The 26,558-nt window shown below is 42.1% G+C and overlaps 1 protein-coding gene and 1 long non-coding RNA gene across 28 annotated transcripts in view; one reads left to right on the top strand and one right to left on the bottom strand.

Moving 5' to 3' along the window:
• The window catches only part of LOC137458897 (uncharacterized), a 47,368-nt gene extending 23,571 nt beyond the window's left edge, over positions 1–23,797 (top strand). For both annotated transcript variants that reach the window (XR_010992003.1, XR_010992009.1), the window contains exons 3-6: positions 15,312–15,360; positions 18,729–18,786; positions 21,917–21,980; positions 22,305–23,797. This is a non-coding gene — a long non-coding RNA (uncharacterized lncRNA). The remainder of the gene's footprint in view (positions 1–15,311; positions 15,361–18,728; positions 18,787–21,916; positions 21,981–22,304) is intronic.
• The window catches only part of NRCAM (neuronal cell adhesion molecule), a 168,365-nt gene continuing 156,882 nt past the window's right edge, over positions 15,076–26,558 (bottom strand). For 17 of the 26 annotated variants that reach the window (XM_068170063.1, XM_068170183.1, XM_068170073.1 and 14 more), the window contains one exon: positions 15,076–17,513. In XM_068170063.1, coding sequence (XP_068026164.1) covers positions 17,276–17,513 — 238 coding nt within the window. In that variant the 3' untranslated portion in view covers positions 15,076–17,275. Of the gene's footprint in view, positions 17,514–18,083; positions 18,096–22,257; positions 26,240–26,558 lie in introns of all 26 variants that reach the window. The other 9 variants (XM_068170032.1, XM_068170044.1, XM_068170050.1 and 6 more) reach the window with 2 other exon arrangements.

Raw genomic sequence — 26,558 nt, 5'->3', positions numbered from 1 at the left:
TCATGGGAAGTACCTTTGCCCATGAGACATGGGCTGAACCCAGCCACTCCATAAACAGTGATAAATGGTTCAGCTGGAGGTCTGTCTTCCTAGAATTTGTTTTATATATTGCTGTGAAAACATTCCAGTTAAGCAGTCAGCCATTTTGTTGTAGCACCAAGCTACATAACCCTTGGGGTTATGTAGGATCTGCTCAGAACTAGATTCTCAACAACTTTTTTTTTCTTTTCTTCTTTCCCCCTTGTTCTTCTCAGACTTTTATACAGCTTCCAAATGTGAATCACAGTAGCTGTATTCAGTGCCTGGAAGAACAGTTCCTATTCATTATCATCCCTCCTCGGTCTCTCCAGTACTCCTTAGGTTGCCAAATTGCCATCAGTGCTTTTACTCTTAGTTTGCATTTATCTTTGTGTCCCACTGGCTCAGTTTCTTTTTGTGTTCATGGTTTTGTTTGGTTTAGGAATGATAATTTGAAAATGAGTCATGCATTTGTTTGACACAACACCTTTTTTTCAGTGGCATGTCCACCTGCAGGTTAGGGTGCTTGCTTACTCACGTTCTACAGTCATGGATCAAAGTACAATGTCACAAAATCATTATGATTAATAGTGTAGTCCCAATGTGGGAGAGGGCTATGGGAACTCACCTCTTAGAGACGCTGATACACAACAGAACTCAGCTCTGAAGGAGCCAAAGGATCAGAATTCAGCTTTTTGTTCTGCAGTTATGTTGTATGTTATTTGTTGCCCATAACCCACCGATTTTGGATGGGACCTACATGTTGACACTCTGTAACTGAACTACTAGGTGATGGAATATCACTATCAACAGAACCTTTAAAGTGTTTGTAATATACCCAGGTGTTTTTGTAGCCATTTTATCTTCTTTGATGTATTTTCAGCCTATTTTTCAGGTATGTAAGATTTATGCCCCTTCTCTTAGAGTGAAACTTATTTCACTGGAGTAATCATGGTTTCCAGTCTATCTTTTATCAATGACATAACTCACTCACTGGTCTAATGCTCCATTATCCCAGGAACATCACATTGTTGTGGTATTACCTTTCCCTGGAGGAAGCTGAATTGCTTTTATTACTTCCTGCTTGAACAACCACTAATCACTTTTCTGGAGTTCTTCCAACAGGATGACTTCTGTACTTCTGACATGACTGATTCAAATTGCCCTTGCCAGGATTTAACAGACTGAAATATCTGTCTCACTTTCTTCAAGGACAAAGATTTGATTTCCTATAGAATCTGTGATTTAAAATGTGTCAGGTTTTGTACAGTTTCTCATTTATCCTCCTGTTTTGATGAACTTGCCCACATTCTGAGTTTCCTGATGCCAAATTGCTAATTATTTATACCTAGAGCCAAGCTTCATGAGGGTTTACAACCTGTAAATCCTACTGACTTCTGTTCCTATTCAGAAACTAAACTGCCCAGAATTTGTTTAAATTCTTGTTTTCCTGCATTAGTTTTCTGGACTGTGACTCCTTAGTTTGCTAACCTGAGCTGCTAAATCATCTGCTTAATTTAGTGTTATGTAGAGAATAAGTTTTGTTAGACCAACTTTGTTGATAAACAACAAAGTTAGATCTTCTAGGGCCAAGAGCTTAACAGCGGCCCTGGGACAATTACACACCATACCAAACCTTCACCAAGTGAATACTGTGACTGGAAGCTCAAAATACACTGAAGGGATGCTTCTATTGCTAAACTAACAAACTAAAGTCCCCTGAGATTAATAAAACTGCAGCAATGGACTAATATTCAAAAAACTTTCAGATGTACCATTGAATACGATGCCTAAAACAGGGCACAGGGCTTCCTGGGCTTGGGCAAGGAGAGGTTTGAGAATGGTGGCAGGAGAAAATGAGTGCCTTTCCCATGGCCACCAAAAGCATCCCCTTCACCACCCTGCCACAGCCCCAGAAGTGTATCCTGCAGGTGGTAACTTTACAGTCATGTCAGCTTGCTCAGGGGTTTATAACAGTATTACTGAGGCAACATCCTTTCAATTCTTGGGGAAGTGTAGGAAAGAGTAAAGCTGGTTCCTTCTGCTGGCAGGGGCAGATCAGAATCAACATCTCAAATAACTAAGTGGATAGTTGCAAGTCACACAGGTCCTGCTATCTCTCCATTTCTTCTCCTGGTCTGTAATATGCAATTTAACTTTTGGCAGAAGGATTTAAGAGAAGGCTCTGAGTCTAATGGCTGTCTGCCACTCAAGAGAATTTGCAAAACTAAGGGGAATGGTTCATCAGTTTGTCTTGTGAGAGGATAAAGATGAATTTAAAGACAATATCCAAGCTGTTTTTTTTAAAGCTATTTAAATTAGATGGGATGGACCTGATGTAATTTTTAGTGCCACTTAACACAATAAGATCTCAAAAAGCCTCCTTGTGCTGTTGAAACAGGAATAACAACAACCACCAGACCTGATTCCTTCTGATGATGGATCTGATCTCATGGAAGAAAATCACAGATGTAGGAAAAAGAGAAGAATTAATTATCTGGAGACCTCTTTTCCAAGTTATCTTCATTTTGACAGTCCAGGTTTTTAGTTTTAACCAAGTATTTAGATTTGGCTATTTCAAACCAGTTTAGTCTGACTCAGCTCAGTGGGAGCAGATCAATATGAGCTAGCTGCAGATGTACTCCATTCTCTTTCACTACTGGAAGGGTACAGACACCACAACAGAAAGATGAACCCTCTGAAAAAAAAAAACCAAAACACAAAAAAACAAACTAGTGAAGTATATAGTAAGAACAGGGAAATTCTGATCTCATTTCCATTTATGTCATTGCTACATCAATTTCAATTTACTGTTAAGATTAGGAGTCACAGGAAGTTAATAATTTTGAAGCTGACAGCATACATGTTTGCAGTCTACCACCTGTAGTTTGACTATCCAAAGCATAAGCATTTTCTTTGGTGCTCAGAGTTGTTTTCAGAGTGGTGTGGGTCCCCAAGGGACTGTGTTTTTAACTGCACCTATGTCTGGATTCAGTGACAAAAGTGTGCACTCAGACACTAGGTCCATTAGCAATACCCCCAGTTTCAAATGGAGAGTGTGACTGACGATTATCACAGTATCACAGTATCACAGTATAACTTAGGTTGGAAAGGACCTCGAGGATCATCGAGTCCAACTTATCAACACAGACCCCATGACTAGACCATGGCACCAAGTGCCACGTCCAATCCCCTCTTGAACACCTCCAGGGATGGTGACTCCACCACCTCCCTGGGCAGCACATTCCAATGACGAATGACTCGCTCAGTGAAGAAATTTCTCCTCACCTTGAGTCTAAACCTCCCCTGGTGCCGCTTGAGACTGTGTCCCCTTGTTCTGGTGCTGGTTGCCTGGGAGAAGAGACCAACCCCTTCCCGGCCACAACCACCCCTCAGGTAGTTGTGGAGGGCAATGAGGTCACCCCTGAGCCTCCTCTTCTCCAGGCTAGTTAGAACATGATTGTTGAATACCCTTTAGAATAAAGTATTTGGACCAACCCAGTTCTCCCCGGATGTCTTATTAACTGCTATTGAATCAAAGAGTAGAAATTATTTGGATCTAAAATTGTTGGGTTTTTTTTTCCCCTTCCAACAAAAACATTTTAAAGGCATCACACAAATGCACATGAGGCAGTGGGCAGGAAATCTCCTTTTAGGTTTGGGCAATCAGCCATTCATCTCTGCTTTTTGTTTCCTCAAGGTTAATCCTGCTCTCATCATGTTTTAGTGGCAATGAAGTTTTTCATAGAAACTCAATGTGAAGATCATACAGATTAATTTCTTTCAGAGCTTTAGAGGTAAATACATATGTGGTATAAAAGTCTTGTCTCAGTCACTTTTTATGTCTCTGCCTTTTTTGTCCAATCTCTTGCCTAACTACTCACACTCTTGTGCATAGAATCAAAGAACTGTTTCAGTTGGAAAAGACCTTTAAGATCAAGTTCAATGAGTATCTAAGATCTCTACCAAGTCTGGTTCAAAACCATATCCCTTAGCACCACATCTCTCTGCCTTTTAAACACCTCCAGCAATGGGGATCCTATTCTACTGTTTGAAAACACTTTCAGTAGTTTCTTCTTCTATCCAATCTAAACCTTCCTTGAGGCCATTTCCTCTCCTCCTGTCACTTGTTACTAGGGAGAAGAGACCAACACCCATCTTGTTACAGTCTCCTTTGGGGTTACTGTAGAGAGCAATATGGTCTCCCCTCAGCCTCCTCTTCTCCAAACTAAACAGTTCCTCGTAAGACCTGTTCTCCAGACTCTTCTCCAGCTTTGCTGCCCTTCTCCGGACATGCTCCCACACCTGAGTGTCTTTCTTGCAATGAGGATCCCAAAACTGAACACAGTACTCAAGTTGTGGCCTCACCAGTGCTGAGTACAGGGTGGGGCATGATCACTTTCCTTGTCCTCTTTGTCACCCTGTTCCCAATGTGGGCCAGGATGCTGCTGGCCTTCTTGGCCACCTGGGCACACTGCTAGCTGGCTGTCAACCAACACCCTTGTGTGCCTTCTCGTTTGGCACTAACTCCTGAATTCTGCTTAGATGTCAGTGCTTGAATAACTGTGTACATGAAACATACCTTCCATCTGCTACACCGATACCGTATATGTCAGCCACTCTGTATGTGTCCCATACATTTGTGTCCTCGGACCTATGCACTTTTCCTGTTCATTGCTGCTGTCAGTCATTGTCTTTGCAATTCAAACATTTTATTTACCTGGAATATTAATTCTCAGCATCGTTGCACAGATAGTATCATAGTATCAGTCAGGGTTGGAAGGGACCACAAGGATCATCTAGTTCCAACTCCCCTGCCATGGGCAGGGACACCCCACACTAGATCAGGCTGGCCAGAGCCTCATCCAGCCTGCTCTTAAACACCTCCAGGGACGGGGCCTCAACCACCTCCCTGGACAACCCATTCCAGGGTCTCACCACTCTCATGGTGAAGAACCTCCTCCTCACATCCAGCCTGAATCTCCCCACCTCCAGCTTCACTCCATTCCCCCTAGTCCTATCACTACCTGAGATGTTCATGGCTGTTCTGAAAAACACATTTTAAATGTATACATTTACTTAGTGTCCATTTCTTGTCTCAGTCAAGGCAAGGAATTCAATTGTATATTGTCTTGAATAGATCATTCCATACAAGAGGGAGCAGTCTCTGGCAAGCTAATCTGAAGTAAAATTCATTTGTGAGCACAGAGCAAAAGATGAGCACAGTGCAACACACCAGTCTCATGAGAGCAATTACTGTGGCTAGGACCTCCTCATGTCCTGTCTTTAATTAGGGAGAGTCTCCAATACCTCAGAGAACAGTGGAATATTCACCACTTTTGATTTTATCTCACACTGGTTTCCTCTGGAAATATGACCAGAAAATATGATTGGGTCATCTTAGGCTATTTTATTTAATTATTGTCTGAGGGGTTCCTCTTCTTCCCCCCTCTTTGTGCAGGGTAGCACAGCTGTCATAGACTGTCAATGAATGGGATCACAACAGTGCAGCTGTATCGTGCCCTTAAATAAGGATGAGTTGGTGGCCTTGGGGAGCACAGACCTGTTTGTGACCTCTCTACATAGACCCCACTCTGCAGATGATGAGCTACACCCACCAAGGCTTCACCTCACCCTTCTCCCTCCCCTGCTATAAAGCTGCTGCAGTGGTATGAGAGCTGTCTCTCCCTGTGGCATAGCAGAGGTGTGTCCTGGCTGTTTGGTACATGACTCATGCTGAGATGATGCTGAAGGGAGCCACAGTGGACACATGGCCTTTTGGGAGCAGGTACCTCCAAAGCTTCACAGAGCCCTTCAAAACAGAGCCCAGTAATGAGCGAAGAGTGATGCTGTAGGGCTGGTTAGGTCTCCAGTGATCAGCCTGGCCTGAGGATGCCTCTAATTAACAGCAAAGACAAATCTGCTGAGACCAGAGTAGAGTCAACAACGCTCCAAACCCATGTTTTGACTCAGCTTCAGTTGTTTGCCCAAGTGCAAAGTTACACTGAGCCTTTGACAGGAACCATGGAAAGGCTTCATTACTTGTTTGAGCATTCTGAGCCACTGTAACTGAAAACACCTGGGTATATGCACATTACAGCAGAGCTGTGGACATTCTGGAGGTTAGCTGAGCACACCTGATGAAAAGGTAGAGGTGCAGTTGGTAATTACAAGATCACATTACTGTCACTTGGTGACATGCAGCAAGGCTATGTGCTCTTTATTTTAATCAGTTTATGTTTCAATTTTATCTACGGGTTTGTTCCAGAACACAGCTCCTCAAATGCGATTTGAGCGATCACTTCAAGGTCAGGCATGTGTGCAGCTTACTAGCATCTCAGAAGGTGAAAAAAACCCAGTAGTGCACAGATAATGAAATTGACAAACCTTCCTGCAAGGATGATGCATGGACCTGTAGCAAGACTGAAGCAGCATGCCTGGGGCTGTTCATTCTGGACAATAACCTTTCAATGTACTTGTTTATTCAGCCAAACTGTATGAAAATCATAGTATCAGTCAGGGTTGGAAGGGACCACAAGGATCATCTAGTTCCAACCCCCCTGCCATGGGCAGGGACACCCCACACTACATCAGGCTGGCCAGAGCCTCATCCAGCCTGGGCTTAAACACCTCCAGGGATGGGGCCTTGACCACCTCCCTGGACAACCCATTCCAGGGCTTCACCACTCTCATGGTGAAGAACCTCCTCCTCACATCCAGCCTGAATCTCCCCACCTCCAGCTTCATTCCATTCCCCCTGGTCCTATCACTACCTGAGATCCTGAGAAGTCCCTCCCCAGCCTTCCTGTAGGCCCCCTTCAGATACTGGAAGGCCACAATTAGGTCACCTCAGAGCCTTCTCTTCTCCAGACTGAACAAAAATCATCTCAAAGAGTTGGGCCAATGCATTTTCAGTTTGTTGCCTGTTGCTATTAGGAGTGATGAAAGAGAGAGAGAGATTTACAGCTCATTCCTGACCTGCACTGTGTGATTCACAGCAGGTGGCTGTGGCCAGCCTTCAGTATCTCAGTGATAGACTTCTCAGATATGAAACAAGCTGTCTCAGGATTTAGCTCAACTAGCATTTTATGCAGCAAGGATAAAATCGTCACACATGCTTTTGGTATTTCATGTAACATAACGGTCTGCTCATTTCTGAAGGGTGTTTTGCAGATGAAGATACACTGTAATGTTGACTCCACAGAATCACACAGAATGTTAGGGCTTGGAAGGTCCAAAGGTCATCTAGTCCAAGCTGCTGCCAGAGCAGGATCCTTAAGAAATTTGTGCTGATATCTAAATTCCTGCTCCTTCACAAATGTCTCATCTGCCTCTGTCAGAACTGAAAAAGCCGAAAGTCAACAGAATAGTTATAAGCGTGCTGTTGACCAGCATGTAAGGTAACAGCACAAGGTATCAGGCACAAGGAAGTAGAAACAACTTTTGATGGGAGGCCAAAACATAAATTAATGACAAAATGTGTGGCAAGGCTGTCATTTCTGCTCCTGTAGGCTCCCCTTCACATTATTTTCAATAGAAACAACACCTTCCCCACCCCACCCCCCATTTACTTTTCTTTGTCTCAAACCAGAGCAATTCATGTTTCATTCATTAGCTTTTGTCAGCCAAAGTAGTTAGCTTTTCAGATTCAGTATCTGTGTGGTTTTATATGAATTCAAGTCTCACATGGAAAGCTTATTTGAAATTAAAGTCTAAGTTACAGGGAAAGACTATTGCTCATGAGCCTGCAGTGTGCCCAAGCAGCCAAGAAGGCCAATGGCATCCTGGCCTGGATCAGGAACAGTGTAGCCAGCAGGAGCAGGGAAGTCATTCTGCCCCTGTATACTGCACTGGTTAGGCCACAGCTTGAGTCCTGTGTCCAGGTCTGGGCCCCTCAGTTTAGGAAAGATGTTGACTTGCTGGAAGGTGTCCAGAGAAGGGCAACAAATTTGGGGAGGGGTTTGGAGCACAAGCCCTGTGAGAAGAGGCTGAGGGAGCTGGGGTTGCTTAGCCTGGAGAAGAGGAGGCTCAGGTGAGACCTTCTTGCTCTCTACAACTACCTGAAGGGAGGTTGTAGTCAGCTGGGGGTTGGTCTCTTCTCTCAGGCAGCCAGCACCAGAACAAGAGGACACAGTCTCAAGCTGTGCCAGGGGAGGTTTAGACTGGATGTTAGGAAGAAATTCTTCATTGAGAGAGTGATTGCCCATTGGAATGGGCTGCCCAGGGAGGTGGTGGAGTCGCCATCATTGGAGGTGTTTAGGAGGAGACTTGATGGGGAGCTTGGTGCCATGGCTTAGTTGATGAGATGGTGTTGGATGATAGGTTGGACTTGATGATCTTGGAGGTCTCGTCCAACCTGGTCTGGTCTATTCTATTCTATTCTATTCTATTCTATTCTATTCTATTCTATTCTATTCTATCCTATTCGATTCTATTCTATATGCAGGACAATGCAGGACTAAGCTGCACTGATTATCACATCTCATTTTTGATAGACTAGTTTTATGGTACATAGCATTATTTCTCTATCTTACTGAAAACATCATCACCCAGTGAGGAAAGGATGTAAATAACTCTTGAAACCCATTTTATTAAATATATTTTTAAAAAAGAAGCCTGCTAGGCAACAAAACCCAGAACCAAACCTTCAGAAAAACCTTGAGATGAATGACAGAAATTCATGCTCTCTCTCATCTTTTACATGAAACATCAAATCCCAGCCATTAGAACCAGAAAATGTTACCTGCAGTGAAGAACAATGTTGTAATGAGTGTCTCCAAGCTTTGGCATGTAGTTAGAATGTATAGTCTGAGAGGGAGCCTCTTAGAAACATGGACTTTGCTGTGATCCTGTAAAATTATTACTATTGCCAATCAACTGAACCACTGATGAGAAATAATCTCACCAAAATTAGCTACATACTTGGTTTGGTTTGGTTTGGTTTTCCCTTTTACTATTCATAGTAGAATGTTTTCCAGTTGCAGTCTGAAATAGATGATTTAGCAGAGAAAGATTGTGGCTCTGCTGTGCAGCTGTCTCCAGCATGTGAACTGGCTATGGCTGCAATGTCCCTGCTGGAGGCTGCTGTCATTAGCAGAGAAACCTTAACACTCTATTAGACAGTTATTCACTGAAAAAATATTCATTATTCAAACCTCTGCCCTAAGACCTGCCTGAAGTGCCACAAGCAGAAGTCTCAGCTGGTATAAACGAACACAGCTTCAATGGCTTTGGCAAGGCGGTGGCTGCCTGTCTGAATCATCTGTCCTGGGTTCCAGTTCTCAGCATCTCTCTTCTCACCATCAGCAAAAAGAAAAAAAACTGCCAGTTTTTCTCTATTGTTAATCATTAACCTGTGGCTGCATTCCCATCTTTAACCTCAAACAGCTGGCACCCATGAATATTGTGTGGTGCTGATGTGTGACAGTTTATCTATAAGCAGCACTTTGAAAACTTCTGTTATTCCCTTAATACCTTAGGCTCTCCTATTTTATTCTACTGCCTCAGCCCATACCACAAGTCTCCTGCTACAAACCCATGCACACCCTGTAAATACCTTTCTCTTCCACCCCTTCTTGCTATTGCAGAGATGATGTGATGTCAGTCCCAAAGGGCAGAGCTTCTGTCCTCCTCACATGAATGGGCTCTGACATGCTGAGATGGTTCCTGCAGGCAGTGTCCCTCTGAAGATGATGCTGACTGACAATGTGAATCAATTCAGTGTTTCTTCATCTCATTGCAGACCAGCGGGGCTTCTGCTGGTTTGATACTGAAAATGTGTTTTGTGTTGCCTGTCCCGATCAAAAGGGTTAACAGTGGTCACCATCCCAGACACACTTTAAAATGAGTCACTTAAAGTGTCAGAGCAAGGGGGCAGGCACAGCGGGCACTGTGCTGATCTTTGCTCCCTCTGCTACTACACCCACCCTGCCTGAGAGCAATCTGCTGTGTGACAGCTATTCCCCTCTTCATACGTCAAGACCTTAAGCCTTTCTTCTTTGACAGAGAGATTAAGGGCAGTCCTGACAAATTCAAAACAGGATCAAGTACAGTACTTCAGCGAGATGAACTACTGGCCCACAAATTACCTGTGCAGGCTGGACTTCTGGCTTCTCAGGGAAACCTGTCCCCTCCAGTTTGGTAGGTTCAGCCCTGGGCAGCACGTTGCCCTTCTGTACCCACCCTGAGCCTTTATGTGAATCACAAAATCTGAGATTCTTGGCTGCAAACCAACTGAATAACCACTCTTCTTTTTAGCTTTTAATTTGTCTTTTTTTAAATGTAGCTGCCAAGCATGGGAACCTACAAACACTGATTTGGGGACCAATAACCTAGCAAGGCATTTGGCCTGCTGGGTTCCAATTCTGTCTCCAAAAAGAACCATTTCCTTGCACTTTTATCATAGAATCATAGAATGGTCCAGGCTGGAAGGGATCTCCAAAGGTCATCTAGTTCAACCCCCTCTGCAGTCAGCAGGGACATCCTCAACTAGATCAGGTTGCCCAGAGCCCTGTCAAGCCTCACCTAGAATATCTCCAGGGATGGGGCCCCAACCACCTCCCCGAGCAACCTGCTCCAGTGTTCCACCACCCTCATAGTAAAGAACGTGTTGCTAACATCCAATCTAAATCTGCTCTTCTCTAGTTTGAAGCCATTGTCTCTCACCCTATCACCACAAGCCTTTGCAAACAGTCTCTCTCCATTCTTATGGTGGCCTTCCAGTATCTGAAGGGGGTCTACAAGAAAGCTGGGGAGGCACTTCTTAGGATATCAGGTAGTGATAGGACTAGGGGGAATGGAATGAAGCTGGAGGTGGGGAGATTCAGGCTGGACGTGAGGAAGAAGTTCTTTACCATGAGAGTGGTGAAACCCTGGAATGGGTTGTCCAGGGAGGTGGTTGAGGCCCCGTCCCTGGAGGTGTTTAAGAGCAGGCTGGATGAGGCTGTGGTCAGCCTGATCTAGTGTGAGGTGTTGGAACTACATGATCCCTGTGGTCCCTTCCAACCCTGACTGATTCAATGATTCTATGATTCTTCTTGTAGGTCCCCTTCAGGTACTGGGGGCCTACAGGGCCCTTTTGGGACAGAGCTAGCTGCTGATATTCAGACCTAGCATCCCTGTCCCATAGTTCTTACCGATTTACTCTTCAGACAGCAATTCTGCCTAAAATGTCTCTGTAATTTATGATTGCAATAACAAAAATAGGTCAGTTAGAAAAAGGACATTAATGTTATTGCTTACACACACAGCATGACTGCTTTTGCAACACAAGCAAACCCTCATGAACTTGTGCCTTGTGAATCATGATCTTATAACAGCTTTATATACATTTGTGTTCACGTGGGATGTGAACACCGATGCATTGCTTTGGGTAGCAGTTTTCCCTAGGTTTCTGTGAACCAACAACTGTGACTTCCCCCTAGTGGTCAGTTGTTACGTTTAAACGCTAATGACTGAAGATTGGGCTCCTCACATTCACAAAAATCACTTTGTTGTAGAAAAATATAGATAAGCTTCCATGCTGCTAAAGTTTATTGCCATTGCTAATTTTAATAGAAGGGCTGTTTTCTTATTGAAGCAAAGCTTTGGAACCAAGTATCTATTGAGAGTGTATAAGAAAAAAAATAACCTCAGGTAAATTAAAATTCTTGCTAGCTAATTGGCTCATTAATTCTTCAAGTTACATAAGTACACCTAAAGCCTGTAGCTTGTGGGCCATAACAAAATTAAAGCTCTAGTACTCACTTACAGGCAGTGTAAGCAGTTTTGCAGTGCTTCCTCAGGTGGTGTTTGTGTATAGAGACCATCAGATGGCCTAGGAAAGGACACCTTTTCTCTCTTTACTGGAAATCAAACTATTCTAGTCCAGGCCAGCTCTTTTCCTTTCATCTGTCCTTCTACTTGGTCAGAAACTCTTTCGATTAGCAGCCTCTTTTCTTTCCTCTATTCAATTTTTTTCCCTCCCTGAAGAAGCTCTTTAATAAAACATTGATTTTGGTAGTTCAGGTTTGGAGTTCCTATCTTGCAGGTTTTTAATTTACCAAAGACTCTGAATGGCTCCTTGGTACCTTCCTTATCTCAACAGCTTGGAAAGTGCCTGTTTTCCTCAAATTGCTGGAACAACGTTAATCAAATTCCCAAGCAAAGTGCAAAGGGTCTCATCATCTGGCCTTACTCTCTGCTTCCAGAAAGCAGTTGCTTCCCAGGAGATAGCTTTAGCTTGCTTCAAAAAGCAAGGAAATTAAAGCAACTGCTTTGTGTTTATTCCTCCTTCTGAGTATTTCCTCTACCCCAAACTTACTGCCAGTTTTCAATTATGCTTGACAGAAACTTCTAAGATTAGCAAGTCCTTACAAGCTTCTTGAAACTAGAGCTGAATAAATAGAAAAGCCTCTGGAAGGACAATGACAAACCATGAATATATTATGTCCCACACCTAGCAGGTTGTGCTACTCTAGGTTAGCAGTAGCTCCCAATGCCTCTCCCCTGTAGGTACAGTAACCTTTCCCTGCTTTTCTCCTTTTCCCCTTCAGGCCTTACTGTCTTGTCCTTTACAAGAAACCTCAAATTTACCTTCATTCTTTCACTTTCTCTGTCCCAACAGTTTAATTTTCACCTCTTCTTATTACCATGCAGGACAAGGTAACTTTTCATGACAGCATGCCCTCAAAGCCTCTTGCTATAGCACATATATTGCAGACCATCCACTTGGAATATATCCTGAAGACAACCATTTGGAAAACTTAATTTGTCCTTTTAGTCCCATGAAGTCCCAAAGCCCTCCACCTCATTGCAAACAGAAGGCAGAGCAATGCATGAAGTGGGCTGCTAGCTTCTGCCAGATAAGATGCTGGGTTTCAAGACCGAACCATCTCTCTTCCGAGGCCTTTGGATTGGAAAATAGGGCAGCACTCTCTGGAAGATACATATGAAGCACAGTTAATAATCAGAGGTAAATGTAGTTCATTCCTTAATGCAGCAATTTTTAAGAACTTAGACACCAAAATTAAGACTATCTAAGCTTTCTGCGTTTAAAGGGAACATGGCAGGCTGTGAAACAGTCTCTTCAGTTACAGTCCAGTGTCTGAGAACCCTTTCTGTGAAGAAGTTTCTTCTAATATCCAATCTAAAGCTCCCCTAGTGCAATTTCAGGCCGTTTCCTCTTGTCCAGTCTCTTGTTACTAGGGAGAAGAGACCAAAAAAGCCAGTGCTGCCAAATTCACAGCAGGGCAACCTTTTTCAGCCACAAATGAACGATCCATCTCTTGGACATCAAACGTGACCTGATTTTTTTCCCCCCTTTTAATCAGCTCATCTACATATGAACACAGCAGGGAACTTTGTATTTTTATTACTTTGAAATCACAAGGATCATCATTTTCCTCCCTGCTTACAGTCATGATGGATCACATCTACTGTCTGACAAAGTCCTGTTGACATGTATTTATGTAGACAGTTTCACCTGAAGTTTCCACCTCATGTGTACAAAGAGCAGGAAGAGTTCCCTTCAGACATGAAAGCATTATGGCCAGTTGGATTTATTTGCACCCCAGGGGGCATCATCTGGGGGTACATTCCTACAAGTAGCACATTCAGTTATTTCCGTCTCCCCGTGATACCAGTTGCTGCTTCTGCCAGCTCCCTGAAATATTCTTTCCTGAGATGGTAGGAGAGGGAAGGATGAGAGAGGGAGAGGGAACAGAAACTCAACAAGGGCAATTTTCAGAAATCACTGAAATCTCATCCTCATCCTGCTTTCCTCCCTGATTCTTCTTTCAGAGAAGGAGGCACTTCCATCCTGTAGACAGTTATTTCTTTATATATTAGTTCTATAGGTTCTGCCTTTAAAATGGGCCAGACAGCACACAAAGAGAATTTAGTTCCCAAATCTTCTGCCTCTGCTCTGTGGAGCTACAAGGAAATTCTGTTATCCTAGAAACCAAGTGAGAACAGAAGATTACAAGAAAAATCACTATTGGGGTATCCTCTTTAATTCCCTCTGGATTTATACAATCACTTCAGTGGGCAGAAAACCAAAAGCAAATGTGTATCACTGAAAGGAAAATATGTATTAGTACACTGCAGGGAACATGCACACAGAACATACAGCTGTCTCCAGAAAGGGTTAGCAAATGAAATCTTTTGTCCCAACAAAGCCCAGGGAACTTGGGCCCCTTTTCAGGAATTATTTTAAAATCAAAACAGAAACAGTTGTGCTTCACACCTCCCAGTCAATGCACACTGCTGGAAAAATGAAGAGACCTGTACAGAAAAACAGGTGGCCCAGTATCAGTGCCAGAACTGAGGCTATGATGCAGATGACAGCAGCTGCAATAGCCAGAGGTTTCCAATTACACGTAGGAGGCTTGACAGAATGGCATCTGAGTCAGTGATAAAATCCCTCTTTCAAGCATCCTGGCCAAACATCAGCTTTCTGATGTATCTCCTGAAGCATCTGTGCCTCTTGGAATCCATGGCTCTCCTGCAGTCCTGTCTGCAGAGCAGCTGCCCTTTTGCCCAGCCTGTTTCCATTCATACATAGAACAGACAACGTATAAAAAGAGCATTGCAATGGATTTTGTGTACTGTAAAAGATGTGATTTAGAATTTCCTAATTTCATCTACTGTTTAACAACAGACATTCAGAACTGGGTATGTCAGGCAATTCTTTCAAGGTACAAAATGCTGACCTGAAAGCCTCTCAGAGGGCTCTTAATTTTGAACAAACATGCTTATTTCTCTTACTCACTTTTGCAGGTATAGAACACGACTGGCTTGATTTTTTTCTTTGCAGAAACAGGACTAAATAAAGCATCCATAGAAGTAAAGTGTAAACAGCAGGAGATTTCAATGTGAAATGGTCAGACTAGTTGACACGTACAAGATAGGCAACTTTCCCTAAGTATCTTGGCTGCAGTACGTGAAGCCCTGTAACACCAATGGAACAACTTCTGCCAGAGTGGTTCCATCTTTTTTTTTGCTTTGTGCCACTTGGAATTCTTAATGACAGAGTGAATCAGATGTGAGTTCTACTGCTAGTGTAAACAGAACAAACAGTGAAATTTTAAAACCACATTTATTTTCAATACAAAATCTGTTGCACTATTACAGAAGTGACCCTGTATGTTTACCCCCACATGCACAGATCATTCAGCATCTACAATTAAATAAGAGTAAAGTTGTATTTCTCTTTTACCAAAACCATTGGCAAGTTTCAAATGTTCTCTTTGTGCTTTGTAATCAGTGTTTGTGTAACTAATTTCTGGGTTGGTTTTTTTTTTGATTCCCATTAGGAAAGCCGATCAGTGGAAAGCTCAAAGGCGCAAAAGAAGCTTCTCACAGGTAGCGTACGTTTGTGATTTCCTCCCGTTGTGCTTCACCTAAGTATATACATGAAAGCTGTGAGGTGTGCTCTGGTCTAATGTGTGATGCACTGGCAAAAGCTCTGGATGGCTCAATTAGGAATCTGCAGTAAATAAGCACAACAGTTCACTATTTTGTTGTCACAGCAAAATAATAATACTTCAGTAGATGCTTTGAAATCCCATGCACACCGCTGGCCATTGTACTTCTCACACAGTACAACCTGAGCTCCCTTGTTCCATGTGTCTGTAACACCTAGAAGCATAGAGCATCTACCCTTTAAGTGTATTTACAAATTCAACAGAATATCTACATATAAAAAGCTTACTTAAAATTAAACTTGATGCAAGTTATGAAAAACCAATTTATTGGCAAATGAAACTGAGCATTCCTTCAACCATAGGTTGTTATAAAAATTTATATCTGGAGGTAAACATTTGATTGATAGAGTATGCAAGAAAGTAATTTTGTCACCGATAAGGGTAATCCTTTACCACCAAGCCATGTGAGTGAGCACTTGTCAGATTGAATTCCATGGTTCCACAAGGGGTAACCCCCACACTGCTCCAGGCTGTTGATAATGACAAATCTGCCACACTAATCAGGCCAGGACAGGGAGGGAGATGCACTCTTGCTGGTGCAGTCAGCTGGTTTGGCTTTTAAACTGTTTATTTTACAAGAGTTTAAACCTTGCTGTGTTAGTAAATAATTGAATTTTGGTTTGGGTTGGGGTTTTTTTTGTTTGTTTTGGTTTTGGTTTTAATCTTCTAAGGCCATGAAAACATGTTGTGCTGTAACCATCTAGAAAGCATTTATTTCAAGGGAAAAAAAAAGAATCATACTCTTCTTTCTGTCATTTACACTATTGAAAGCCTCCCAATGTTAGCACAACAGTTTCATAACACTTGGTTTTTTTCTTCACATTTTTGCTTTATTTGGCAATGACAGTAGTCCACTAATCACAGTTTTACTGCACCAACTGATTGAGGAGTACAGAGCATTATGGAATGCATGTTGTATAAAGGCACTGAATGTATTTTGCCCTGTGTTTTCTGGAACATTTTCTCTCATTTTTGAAGTTTTTCCTTTCAGTGACCGTACAAATGCCAAAATGCATTGCAATGCGTTCCCTTGTACGCCCTAAAATCGATTCAACGTGTTTTGATGTAAAAATAGAACACTGTGCTGCTGTAATACTTGATAGATTAAAAAGGCTACAAAGTAAGAGGAGCAAAGAGCAGATAATAGGGTCTTCATTAAGCATCAGCAAATGCAAGTGTCATACTTAAATCGTTTAGCAATTATATACTGTACATACTGTTCCTAACTGTCTTGCAAAAAGACATATGATAGCTAGACATTAAGTCACCAATTTCACAACAATGTCCACAAAGACATTGAAGTTCTATGTAATACTACTAGAACACTCTGACGATGAAAACGGAATTCAGCTCCCGGGATTCAGCTGAGGACTGCATAACAAATTGTCCAACCACGTGTTCGGAAGTGTACGCAAAATTACCTGTGAATCGTGTAGCTTTGTTTTCTTTCCCCCCATGCATTATACTGTATTCTCAACAGGAAATAAAATTACAAGTTGATGTTGTTATTGTTTGTGTCAGTTCCTTTAAAAGAAAAACAAAAACCAACAAACAAACCAAAAATCAAAGGAAAAATACGCAAGTCTGGAAGAAAACTTGGATTTTGTATTTGGATCCGTACTAACATACCACTTAATGAGTCATTAGGCTGTAGGACTGTATTGACCTGCATATTCTCATAGCATTAACATCTGGTGGTGAGGAGCTCCATTACCTGCACGTTCTTAGTATGAGAAGCAGGATGTACAAGTGCTTTAAACAAACCGAAGATACAAGAGGACCGAGTTCTGTGGTTACACAAATGAATTCATGGCATTTACAGGAGAAGGAGCCTCAGAGCTTTCATTTCCTTCTGCAGGTTCTTTCTCTTTTTTACCACTGTATTGTCCAATAAAGGAGCCATCCTCATTGAACTGACCATTTACACCTTCTCCATAGTCAACTAAACTGTCATCACTGTCTTCTTTTTTCACAGTTCTGTCCGAAGGTGTCCGGCTTCCTTTTTTTAGAGGTTTATGGTCCTCTGCATCACTGGAGACACAAACAAACAACAAAAGGAATTAACTGATGTGTTATGCATTTAGAGAAAAATCAGCCATGCATGCAGAGTTGATAGAAAGCATGTGTGCAGCCCTGTACTCCTTTAGTAAAACCACATCACATTGTAAAGAGTGGTCAATATGATGCAGCTGACATGGATACGTGATGTAGGAATGGTTTAAACTGAGAATGCCTTCGGTGGAGGGAGGAGGGGTTGTGGGTTCTTTTTTTCTTTCCCCCCATCGTGCATGACTTTTCAATGACAAGACTTGAGTCCTTGGCTTGGAAGCAATTTAGATGCAACTGCAAGCATTAAGAAGTGGGTTGTATAGTTATCAAAACAAATATTTCTTTTGTTCTTCAAAGTAACAAGCTTATGATGTGCTGCAAAGTTAGTCTGTTAAACTTCTTGATTTCTTTGACTCCTCGAACATGAATGAAGAATGAATTTGGTTAAATGAAATATACTGATTTTCTTTACTAGTATAAAGAAAATAAAAGTGCTGCATTTCAAATAATTTGTTACATAATGCAGGCCAGACTCGAGACTTTTGACCTTACCTTTCAAGAGACCTACATATTCCATTAAAAGGGTGCAGAAGAAACAAATGAAAATAGCCTAAGAAGAAAAGCAAAGTCCATATCCTGATAGTGATCAGTATTTTATCAATAATAATTTGATCTTAACATTGCTATGACATTTACTATATACAGGTAAAGCAACAATTTAGCTTACAGTAGCTACAGATGAACAGTTAAGAACATGCTTAGTTTTATTACTTATCAAGGAGGCTGATAAGTATCAATTTACCCAACCTCCTTATCCTAATCCGTAAGCGCTGTCCATGGTCTGACAATGATGATGGTGACTTGGAGGATAAGAGGAAAAGGAAAGGAAAAGAAAGGAAGGAAGGATCTCTCTGGCAAAATACTGTGGTCTTTCCCTTGTCAATGCAAAAGCTATGGTACTGTCAGCATCCTCAAATAAATCTGCAGCTGTCTAAGTTTGTGTTTCATGGAGCAGATGTAGTTGGGCTCTTTTTTGGTAATACTTTACACTGCACTTCAAGTGTAAAGATTTTTAGCAGCTCTAAAGCACTTCCCATTAGAAAACCCACTATCACCAGCTGCGTTTTTGGTGCAGTAATTTGTGGCACTGTGTTACAGGCTCAAAAGTGATTAACTCTTTTTCTTCAATCCCCACAGCTATTTGCCTTGTCTTAAACAGAACACGTGACTTTATTTGCATGTAGGATGCAAAAGAGTAAGTGCTATTTGGTTGCACATGTGTGTGGTTGTTTGGTTTGGGTTTTTGTGGTTGTTGTTGTGTGTTTTGTTTTTTTTTTTCATTTTAAGACTCCCAGCTTATGAAAATTAAAAAAATAAATATGTAGGATATCAAGGAAATAAAAATACAAGATCCACAATATTAGGCTGAATATATATTCAGCAAATTATTTTAACTGTAATTCCTAAGCCCAAATATGTTAGCTTTTCCAAGATTTTTTTCTCTGCAAACCAGAGAAACCATAGAGATATATATCATATAAAGTGACACAGGTTATATTATAAGCTTAAATGCTCTGTTGAGAAACATTTCCCTATTAATAGAAAACCATACACCAATTTTCCATCATGTTGTTTCTCCTCATTTAATCACCATTTTTGGTAGACTCTCAAGAGGTCCCATGCTAAAATCACAGAATCACACAATGCCAGATTGGGAGGGACTTCAAGGATCACCTGGTCCAACCTTTCTAGGTGGCCCAGCACCCTGTCAAGCTGAGTCTTAAAACTGCCCAGTGTAGGGGAATCCATTGCTTCTCTTGGGAGATTATTCCAATGTCTCTCTGTTCTTATGGTGAAACATTTTCTTCTGGATTCCAGTCATATTCTCCCCAGCAGTAAGTTGTACCCATTGCCCCTTGTCTTTTCCATGTGACTCCTTGTAAAAAGGGAGTCTCTCACGTCCTGGTAGCCACCCCTTATGTACTGGTATGTGGTAACAAGGTCTCCTCTAAGACCAAACCCAGTTCTCTCACCCTTTCTTTCTCAGCACACCTGCTTACACTTCTAACATGCTCAGAGAAAAAGCATACCAGGGATTTCACTATTGTATGCATACACAAGTGTAGGGGTGTGTCTTACTAACACTTAAGAAAACATTCATGTTTCATTTACACAAAGGCAAAAACTCTAACCCAGACTCTGTCACTTGGCTTTGTTTTCAGTCATTGTTCTGTACATGGCATGAGGATAAAGTTGCACTGTTGATCTCCTGTGCTCACTGATATTGCAATGATAGAGGCTAGTAACATTTAAAAGTGTGCTACTCCTAAATGTCAAGCATCCAGCAGCAAAGTGCAAATATTTGTCCCACTGCACAGACAAGCAGATTACAGAGACATTACTGAAGAGAGCTCATCCTGGAAGGATGCTATAGTTAACAAGCTGAAGACAGAACTGAGTATTTAAAAATCAAAGGCAGTGCAGTTCCTCAGTTACCCTCACCAGAAGGCATTAGAGTCATACTAACCAAGTGGAGCCCAGACCCTCACTCTGAAGTAGTACCAAGGTCCTGCTCCCAAAGAACACCTGCGGGGTTCAGTGCTTTCTAGGTAAGAGCACACAGTACAGAACACTGCACATAGACTTTGCTGTTTAATTTTAGACAAGCACCTTCATAACTGCTTACAATGTAATAGGTAGGAATGAGCATAAATTAAAATATCTCTTATGTCATGATCCAACAAGTCAGGAAAATGCAAATATCCTGAAGTGTGATCCTGTCCAGTCCAATTTTCTAGGCTGGAATATACACTAAATAAACAATACACCATCACTGTATTTAAAAACCTTTTTGTGTTTAATCCAACATAAAGCTCAATTTTTATTTAAACAAATAAATCTGGGTATGGCAACTTCTGCTCTTAGGGTTTTTGTGTTTGCAGTTTTGAAAACAAAATTCATTCATAAGCCAAACGAAGCAGCAATACTTAAGGGCTGCATTGTCTGTGAATTTTCTACATTTTAGTAAGGATGTAGATTCTACTGCCTGTATGATGAAAACCAAACAAAACTACAGATTTACCAGGACTGTACTGCACAGAGGTGGGCACTGGGCTAAGAACATGGTTACAGTAGCTGCAAAAATAAAATCTGGATCTGGGGATTCCCTCCCAGTCCAGAAAGAAGTTCTTCCAAGACTCTGGCAGTGGAAAAAGATGTGGGATTAGCCAGGGTGCTTTCCACACCTTGTTCAGGAAAAGGAACATGCCATGGTACCACTTTATCAAACTGAATTATGACTCTTGCATTAAATGAAGACAACTTTTTGGGTGAAAGGGAAAGAAGCCGAGGCATAAAAAGCAAAACAACAAGTAGGAGAGAGAGAAGAAAAGTGAACACATCAATGTTTTGGATGGCACTTTTGCAACCCTGGGGTGCAAAGGAGAGAAGGGCCCCTGGTGCTCTGGGGAAACAGATCTATTTCCTGTTTGCCACCACGAAGCAAACTGCAAAAGCTGTTGAACTGCATTATGAATATGGATACCCAAAGGCCTATAGAACACTTTAGGCTGTAGACTATACAAACAGAGAACAAGCACAAGCCCTATAAGGAGAGGCTGAGGGAGCTGGGATTGTTTAGCCTGGAGAAGAGGAGGCTCAGGGGTGACCTCATTGCCCTCTACAACTACCTGAAAGGTGGTTGTAGCCAGGAAGGGGTTGGTCTCTTCTCCCAGGCAACCAGCACCAGAACAAGGGGACACAGTCTCAAGCTGCGCCAGGGGAGGTTTAGACTCGAGGTGAGGAGAAAGTTCTTCACCAAGCGAGTCGTTTGTCATTGGAACGGGCTGCCCAGGGAGGTGCTTGAGTCACCGTCCCTGGAGGTGTTCAAGAGGGGATTGGACGTGGCACTTGGTGCCATGGTCTAGTCATGAGGTCTGTGGTGACAGGTTGGACTCGATGATCCTCGAGGTCTCTTCCAACCTTTGTTATACTGTGATACTGTAATATTCTGCAAAAACATGCTAAAGCCATACATTTTGATACTGTGTCTGCAAGACTTGCTGCTAACCCTGCTTACAAGTCTTCATAAAACTATTCCAATATGCAACCAGGTCAGAGCATAATTTCTTTCTTGTTTGTGTTTGGCTACTGGCTTTTATACTTACCTACTGCAGTATCATGAAATACAAAATGAAGTAAAAATTATCTTGATTAAATGGAGAACTTTTTTACAAGTGTCACATATGCAGTGGGTACAATTAGTAGTGAGAAAACAAGTACAGAGAAGGAACAAAACAGAGGTGAGAGTAAGTATGAATTCTGCATTTAGATCAGACAGCTATGAAAGTTAAGTGTTAATACACTTTCATCATTTCTTGCCTTAGAGATAAATACCATACCAGCAGTTGGAAGTTTCTCACTGAAGACTGACAGGTACCAATTGTTTTGGTAAGTACTGATATGTACCACACACACACACACATTGCCCTTTAGTAAGAATAGTATTTCATATTAAAGCATGGTTTAAAGTATTTTTCATGAGTGCCTGCTTAGTCTGTGAATACATGTTTCTTCTTTGCTTAATAAGACACACATCAAACTTGCAGATGAAGGGATGTGAGAAGTATGGAGATGACAATAATGTGTCAGTGCAAAGTAAAAACTGTTGTTTCTTTTAAAGCACTTCCATTTCACAAGCTATTCAGTTATTGAAAGAAATATGTACCTTGAAATCTCCTTTCTTCTTTCAACTTTTCAATTTTTCTTCCTTAGATATGGGCACATGCAGCAACCAGTCAGAATGGGGGAGACAGTTTTACGATGCCTCTGCAGTCCAGCAGGCAACTAGTTCCCACTAAACTTTGCCACATTCATGGACATGCAAAAAGACTCAATATATGGTTAGCAATATACTACTTTTCCTTATAACACAACTGTCAGATGAAAGGCAACATAGAACAAACAAAATGGGTAAAGCATTCTGGGCTATTGGACTCAGAAAGAGGATGCAGAAGATGAAAACTATCGGGAGTGTATTCCTTTCTCTGTGCCCTCAGGGCGACAGCCCGGAAGTGTTTAAGGATAAGCAATCACATAAAGCCACAGAAGTACCTTGTGTTATGGCATTCCTCCATGCTCCAGGAGAACACCTGTCCCACTCATGCTGCTAAACTGATGGGACTGTGCTGATGTAAAATGCTTTCCCTATACACTTATGCACCTGTATCAATCCAGACTCCAAAATGTTTTACTATTTCTAATCTAGCTAAGACGTAGGCACATCTGTATTAGGTTTTTTGAGTAGTATTAGCTTTAACACCCTTGTAATACTCAATCCTAGCAGAAAGTGGAAAACCTGGGAGATTAAGCTCTGCCTTTAAATGGCAGTGGGTTGAAAGAACTGGTTTTATGCAAGGAACCTGACTCTATCCTTGTGAACATCTTAAAAAAGAAAATCTTGAGAGAAATTCAATCAACTTCCTACTTTTGCTGTTTCTGGTGGAAAATTATAAAAAGGGAAATCAAAGCTGTGATGTAAAAAAAGTGCTGACACAGATGTTCAAGAATTCAAGTAAGAACCATCAATGAAAGACAGGTGTGTGGATGAGGACACAGTAAGATCACTGCCCAATCCAATAGGACTGTTCAGCGACAAGAACTTTTCAGGCAGTCCAGTGACATTGTCTCTTGCACTAGAAGGAACCAAGCTTGGAACTATGGTGCTAAAGGCATAAAACACTGCTAGGTTCTCCTGCAAACAACCCTAAGCTACAGTAAAACTTGAATAACTACAAAAGAAAAAAATACTACTATGATGTCATAAATTATATTCTCATTGTTAATCAATCCAGCACAAGAAGGAAGATTGATGTCTAGCAATCTCAGCACTCCCCAGCAATTTCCAGAAAGTCTCTCATAGCATCTCTAAGAATTTCTTGGGGAAATTGTGTGTATCAAAATGCTGAAGAGGCAAAATAATTCATCAAAATGTGCAAACATCCTGCCATTACCAGACTAGCAGCCCTACTACTGTAGTTGCCCTGTGGGACCTTCTTACAAACACTTTGCAGACTGCAATGAGATGCTGGACTTCCATTATTTCTGTGAAGATAACTAAGAAATGTATGCTTACAGTCTCTCCCTACCCATGAATCCACAGCTCTGTAGGTGCCATTACTTCTGGATTTCTCAGGTTAGGGCCCATGATGGAAATTTAGGCTGATTTATGAACCTACACTGACCTGGAGTTCTAGATAGTCTCTGATTGTATTTTAAATAAACATACATGTGTGGTACCTCTTGGATTTCCTGCAGTCTCTTGGTGCATGCATTCCACACTGTCCACAATTTACTACCTCGGTCTTCTACAACTCGGGAAAACAGTGTTGCTGCAGCAGCACTGCTTTCCTGTGTGATGTGGAAGTGCAGGTATTCCTCCTGCCACAGGAACATAGTGTGCCAGGCCATTCTGTGGGTCCTGAAATACCTGCACTTCCTAAAGCATTACTGCATTCGTTAGACTGACAGGGCAGTGTTGGCTGGTTCTGCACAAAGTATGCTCCTAGACGAAGCTGAAGAGTGCAAAACTTCAAACATCCCAGGAGCCATCCCAAGAGTACTGGGAAGCCCAGAAATTGAATGCAATAAAAATCTCCCCTAAAACTGAGAGCTGTGACTTCTCTAGAATATCTTAATTAGTCATTAAGATTTAAGGAATTCAATTATTTAAATCTTGTTTAGAAGCAACCTAACTTTCTAAGCTGTGGACTTAGTTGAAGAGCAGAAATACTGAAGTCTATTCAAGTATAAATTCCCAAGTCTTTCACTCTTGGCAGTTCCTGAGAAAGGAGGAAGCAAGTTTGTGATCCTAGAAAGTTGCTCTTGATGGTCTGGTGTCTCTCTGAAAGTGAGATGTCCTTTCATACTTGGCATGAAATGACTGCGAGACCTTGTACTTGCCCTTCCCTCCTTTAAACTTGGGAGGAGAACGAAATGAGCCGAGGCACTTGTGGGGATAAGGAAGTGAGGAGCTTCCAACAGACCTCTTTTTTTTCAGCCGATGTAAGGAGTGTTTGTATTCTGAGAAATCCTTCATGATCTGGACCAAGGGTTCACCAAACAGCTTGCCACCCGTGTATGGCAGAGACAGCAGTTTACATTTCAGATCTAGTGATGAGGTCCAAGGACGCAGCCATACAGCTCTCCAGGCTACAGTGAGGCATGCCATGCTTTTAACAGTGAGTCTAAGAGAATCCTCAGCTGCATCATGGATAAAATTAGCTGCAGTTTTACATAGCCTGTGCTTCCTCTGCGTGGCACCAGATGGGACCCATTTCTTTTTGCATCTGCCTCGTTCCTCCTTCAACCATATTAGTAACGCTCTGGAAGCGTAAGTGCAGTAGATAGATACCCCAAGCTGGGCTGCAGCTAGCTTGAAACATCTTTTAATTGCTTCCTCAACCTTTCTATCAGTAGGATCTTTAAGGAGAGCATCCATATTAGCAGGCACTGATAGAACAGAATCACCAGTAACCAATGCTCTGTCTACCTGAGGCAAGGTCCCCCACAGAGCAGCTTTATCCACTGGAAAAGGATAAAGCTTACGCAGGACTGCTGGGGCTTCATGCTTTGCCTCCGGATTATCCCAAATCCTGCACACAAGATCTTCTACTGCTGAATCGATAGGAAGTGCATTATCTACCTTGCCTTCTTCAGAGGGGAGAAGCAGTTCTTCTGAAGATTCAAGGTTGGAAGATTTCAGCATTAACACTCTCTTTATGTGCTTGAACAGGTAATTCTGATTCTCGATGTCAAATTTACGCAGAGGATTTGGTCCTTCTTGGTCTTCTGTAGGGGACTCGGATGACTCCTCCCAATCTTCAGGGGATGACTCAATATCCAAGGCCCTATAAGGCTTAGATTTCTCCTTCCTAGAGGCTGTTTGATCTTTTAAACTGTTCATATGGTCAGACTCAAAAGTTTGGGAACTGCTCACAGTTGCTTCTAGAGGAACCACTGGTACTTCTGTAATTGGTACCCTGGGATGCTTTCCTGAAAGGGACCTAGCCTGTGCCACAGAGGTTATACTTTGCCTGGCTGCTGTCAAAGCATCCTTTAGGACAGTAGCTAGCTCAGGCAAAATTACAGATTTCATTAATGAATTTTTTTCAGATTCAGAGAAGTGAGTAGTAGTAGAAGGTCTTACCTTCTGGTGGTAGGAGTTCTGAGTGTCTTCTGAATCTGAGCTGTAGTCTGGGGTCCGTCTGAACCAGTGCTGGAGAGAGGAATGCTGTCTTGCCAGTGAGCCATGAATTGAGTTGGAGCTGAGAGGTTGCTGGAAAGGGGATGGCTGTCCTGCCTGAGAATCTGAGCCCTCCTCCGACCCCATGAGCTGTTGCTCAGAAGCGTGATGTCTACAGCCATGCCTGTACTTCCGTGAGTCTGACCTCTTTTCCTCTTGGCAGAGGGAAGCAGAGACAGAACTAACCCTTGCAAGCTCTGGTGACTGCCTAGCCCTCCTCCTGCTGTAGGAGGTCTCTGATCTTGTGCTGGAGTATTGATCCCCTGACCTTCTGAAGAAGTTGGATCTGTCAGATCTCAAAGACTTTGCTTTGGTAAAGACAGGGTCTGCTTCAGGAGAATTGGCACAGCTACCTTTTCTTTTCTTTTCCTTGTCCAGTTTCTTTCCTGTCCAAGCAGACATGGACCTGAAGTGATGAAAAAAGTTCAAAATACGCAAATTCCTAGAGTTTCCAATTGTTTGCTTTGGTTTTTTGTTGTGGGTTTTTTTTTCCCCCCAATGAAAACCCTATACCCTTTTTTTCTTAAAGAAGCACTGCATCATAACCCGGGCCATGTGGGACAGACAAACTGGGAACTGAGTGACTGCAGTGATGCTGGGCTGCAGAGGGTGCCAGGATATCTTCTGTAATCTGACTGGTTGCTGCTGCTGCCCTGTCTCTAAGGAAAAAAGAGGAAAGCCCAATATAGACTAATTACACAGAAATACATTTTAGAAAGGAGCTT

Source organism: Melanerpes formicivorus, unplaced genomic scaffold (genome assembly GCF_026170545.1).
Source record: "Melanerpes formicivorus ecotype bairdi unplaced genomic scaffold, bMelFor1.0.p_v2 SCAF_3, whole genome shotgun sequence".
Lineage (NCBI taxonomy): Eukaryota > Metazoa > Chordata > Aves > Piciformes > Picidae > Melanerpes > Melanerpes formicivorus.
This window is presented reverse-complemented; position numbering and strand designations above follow the sequence as displayed.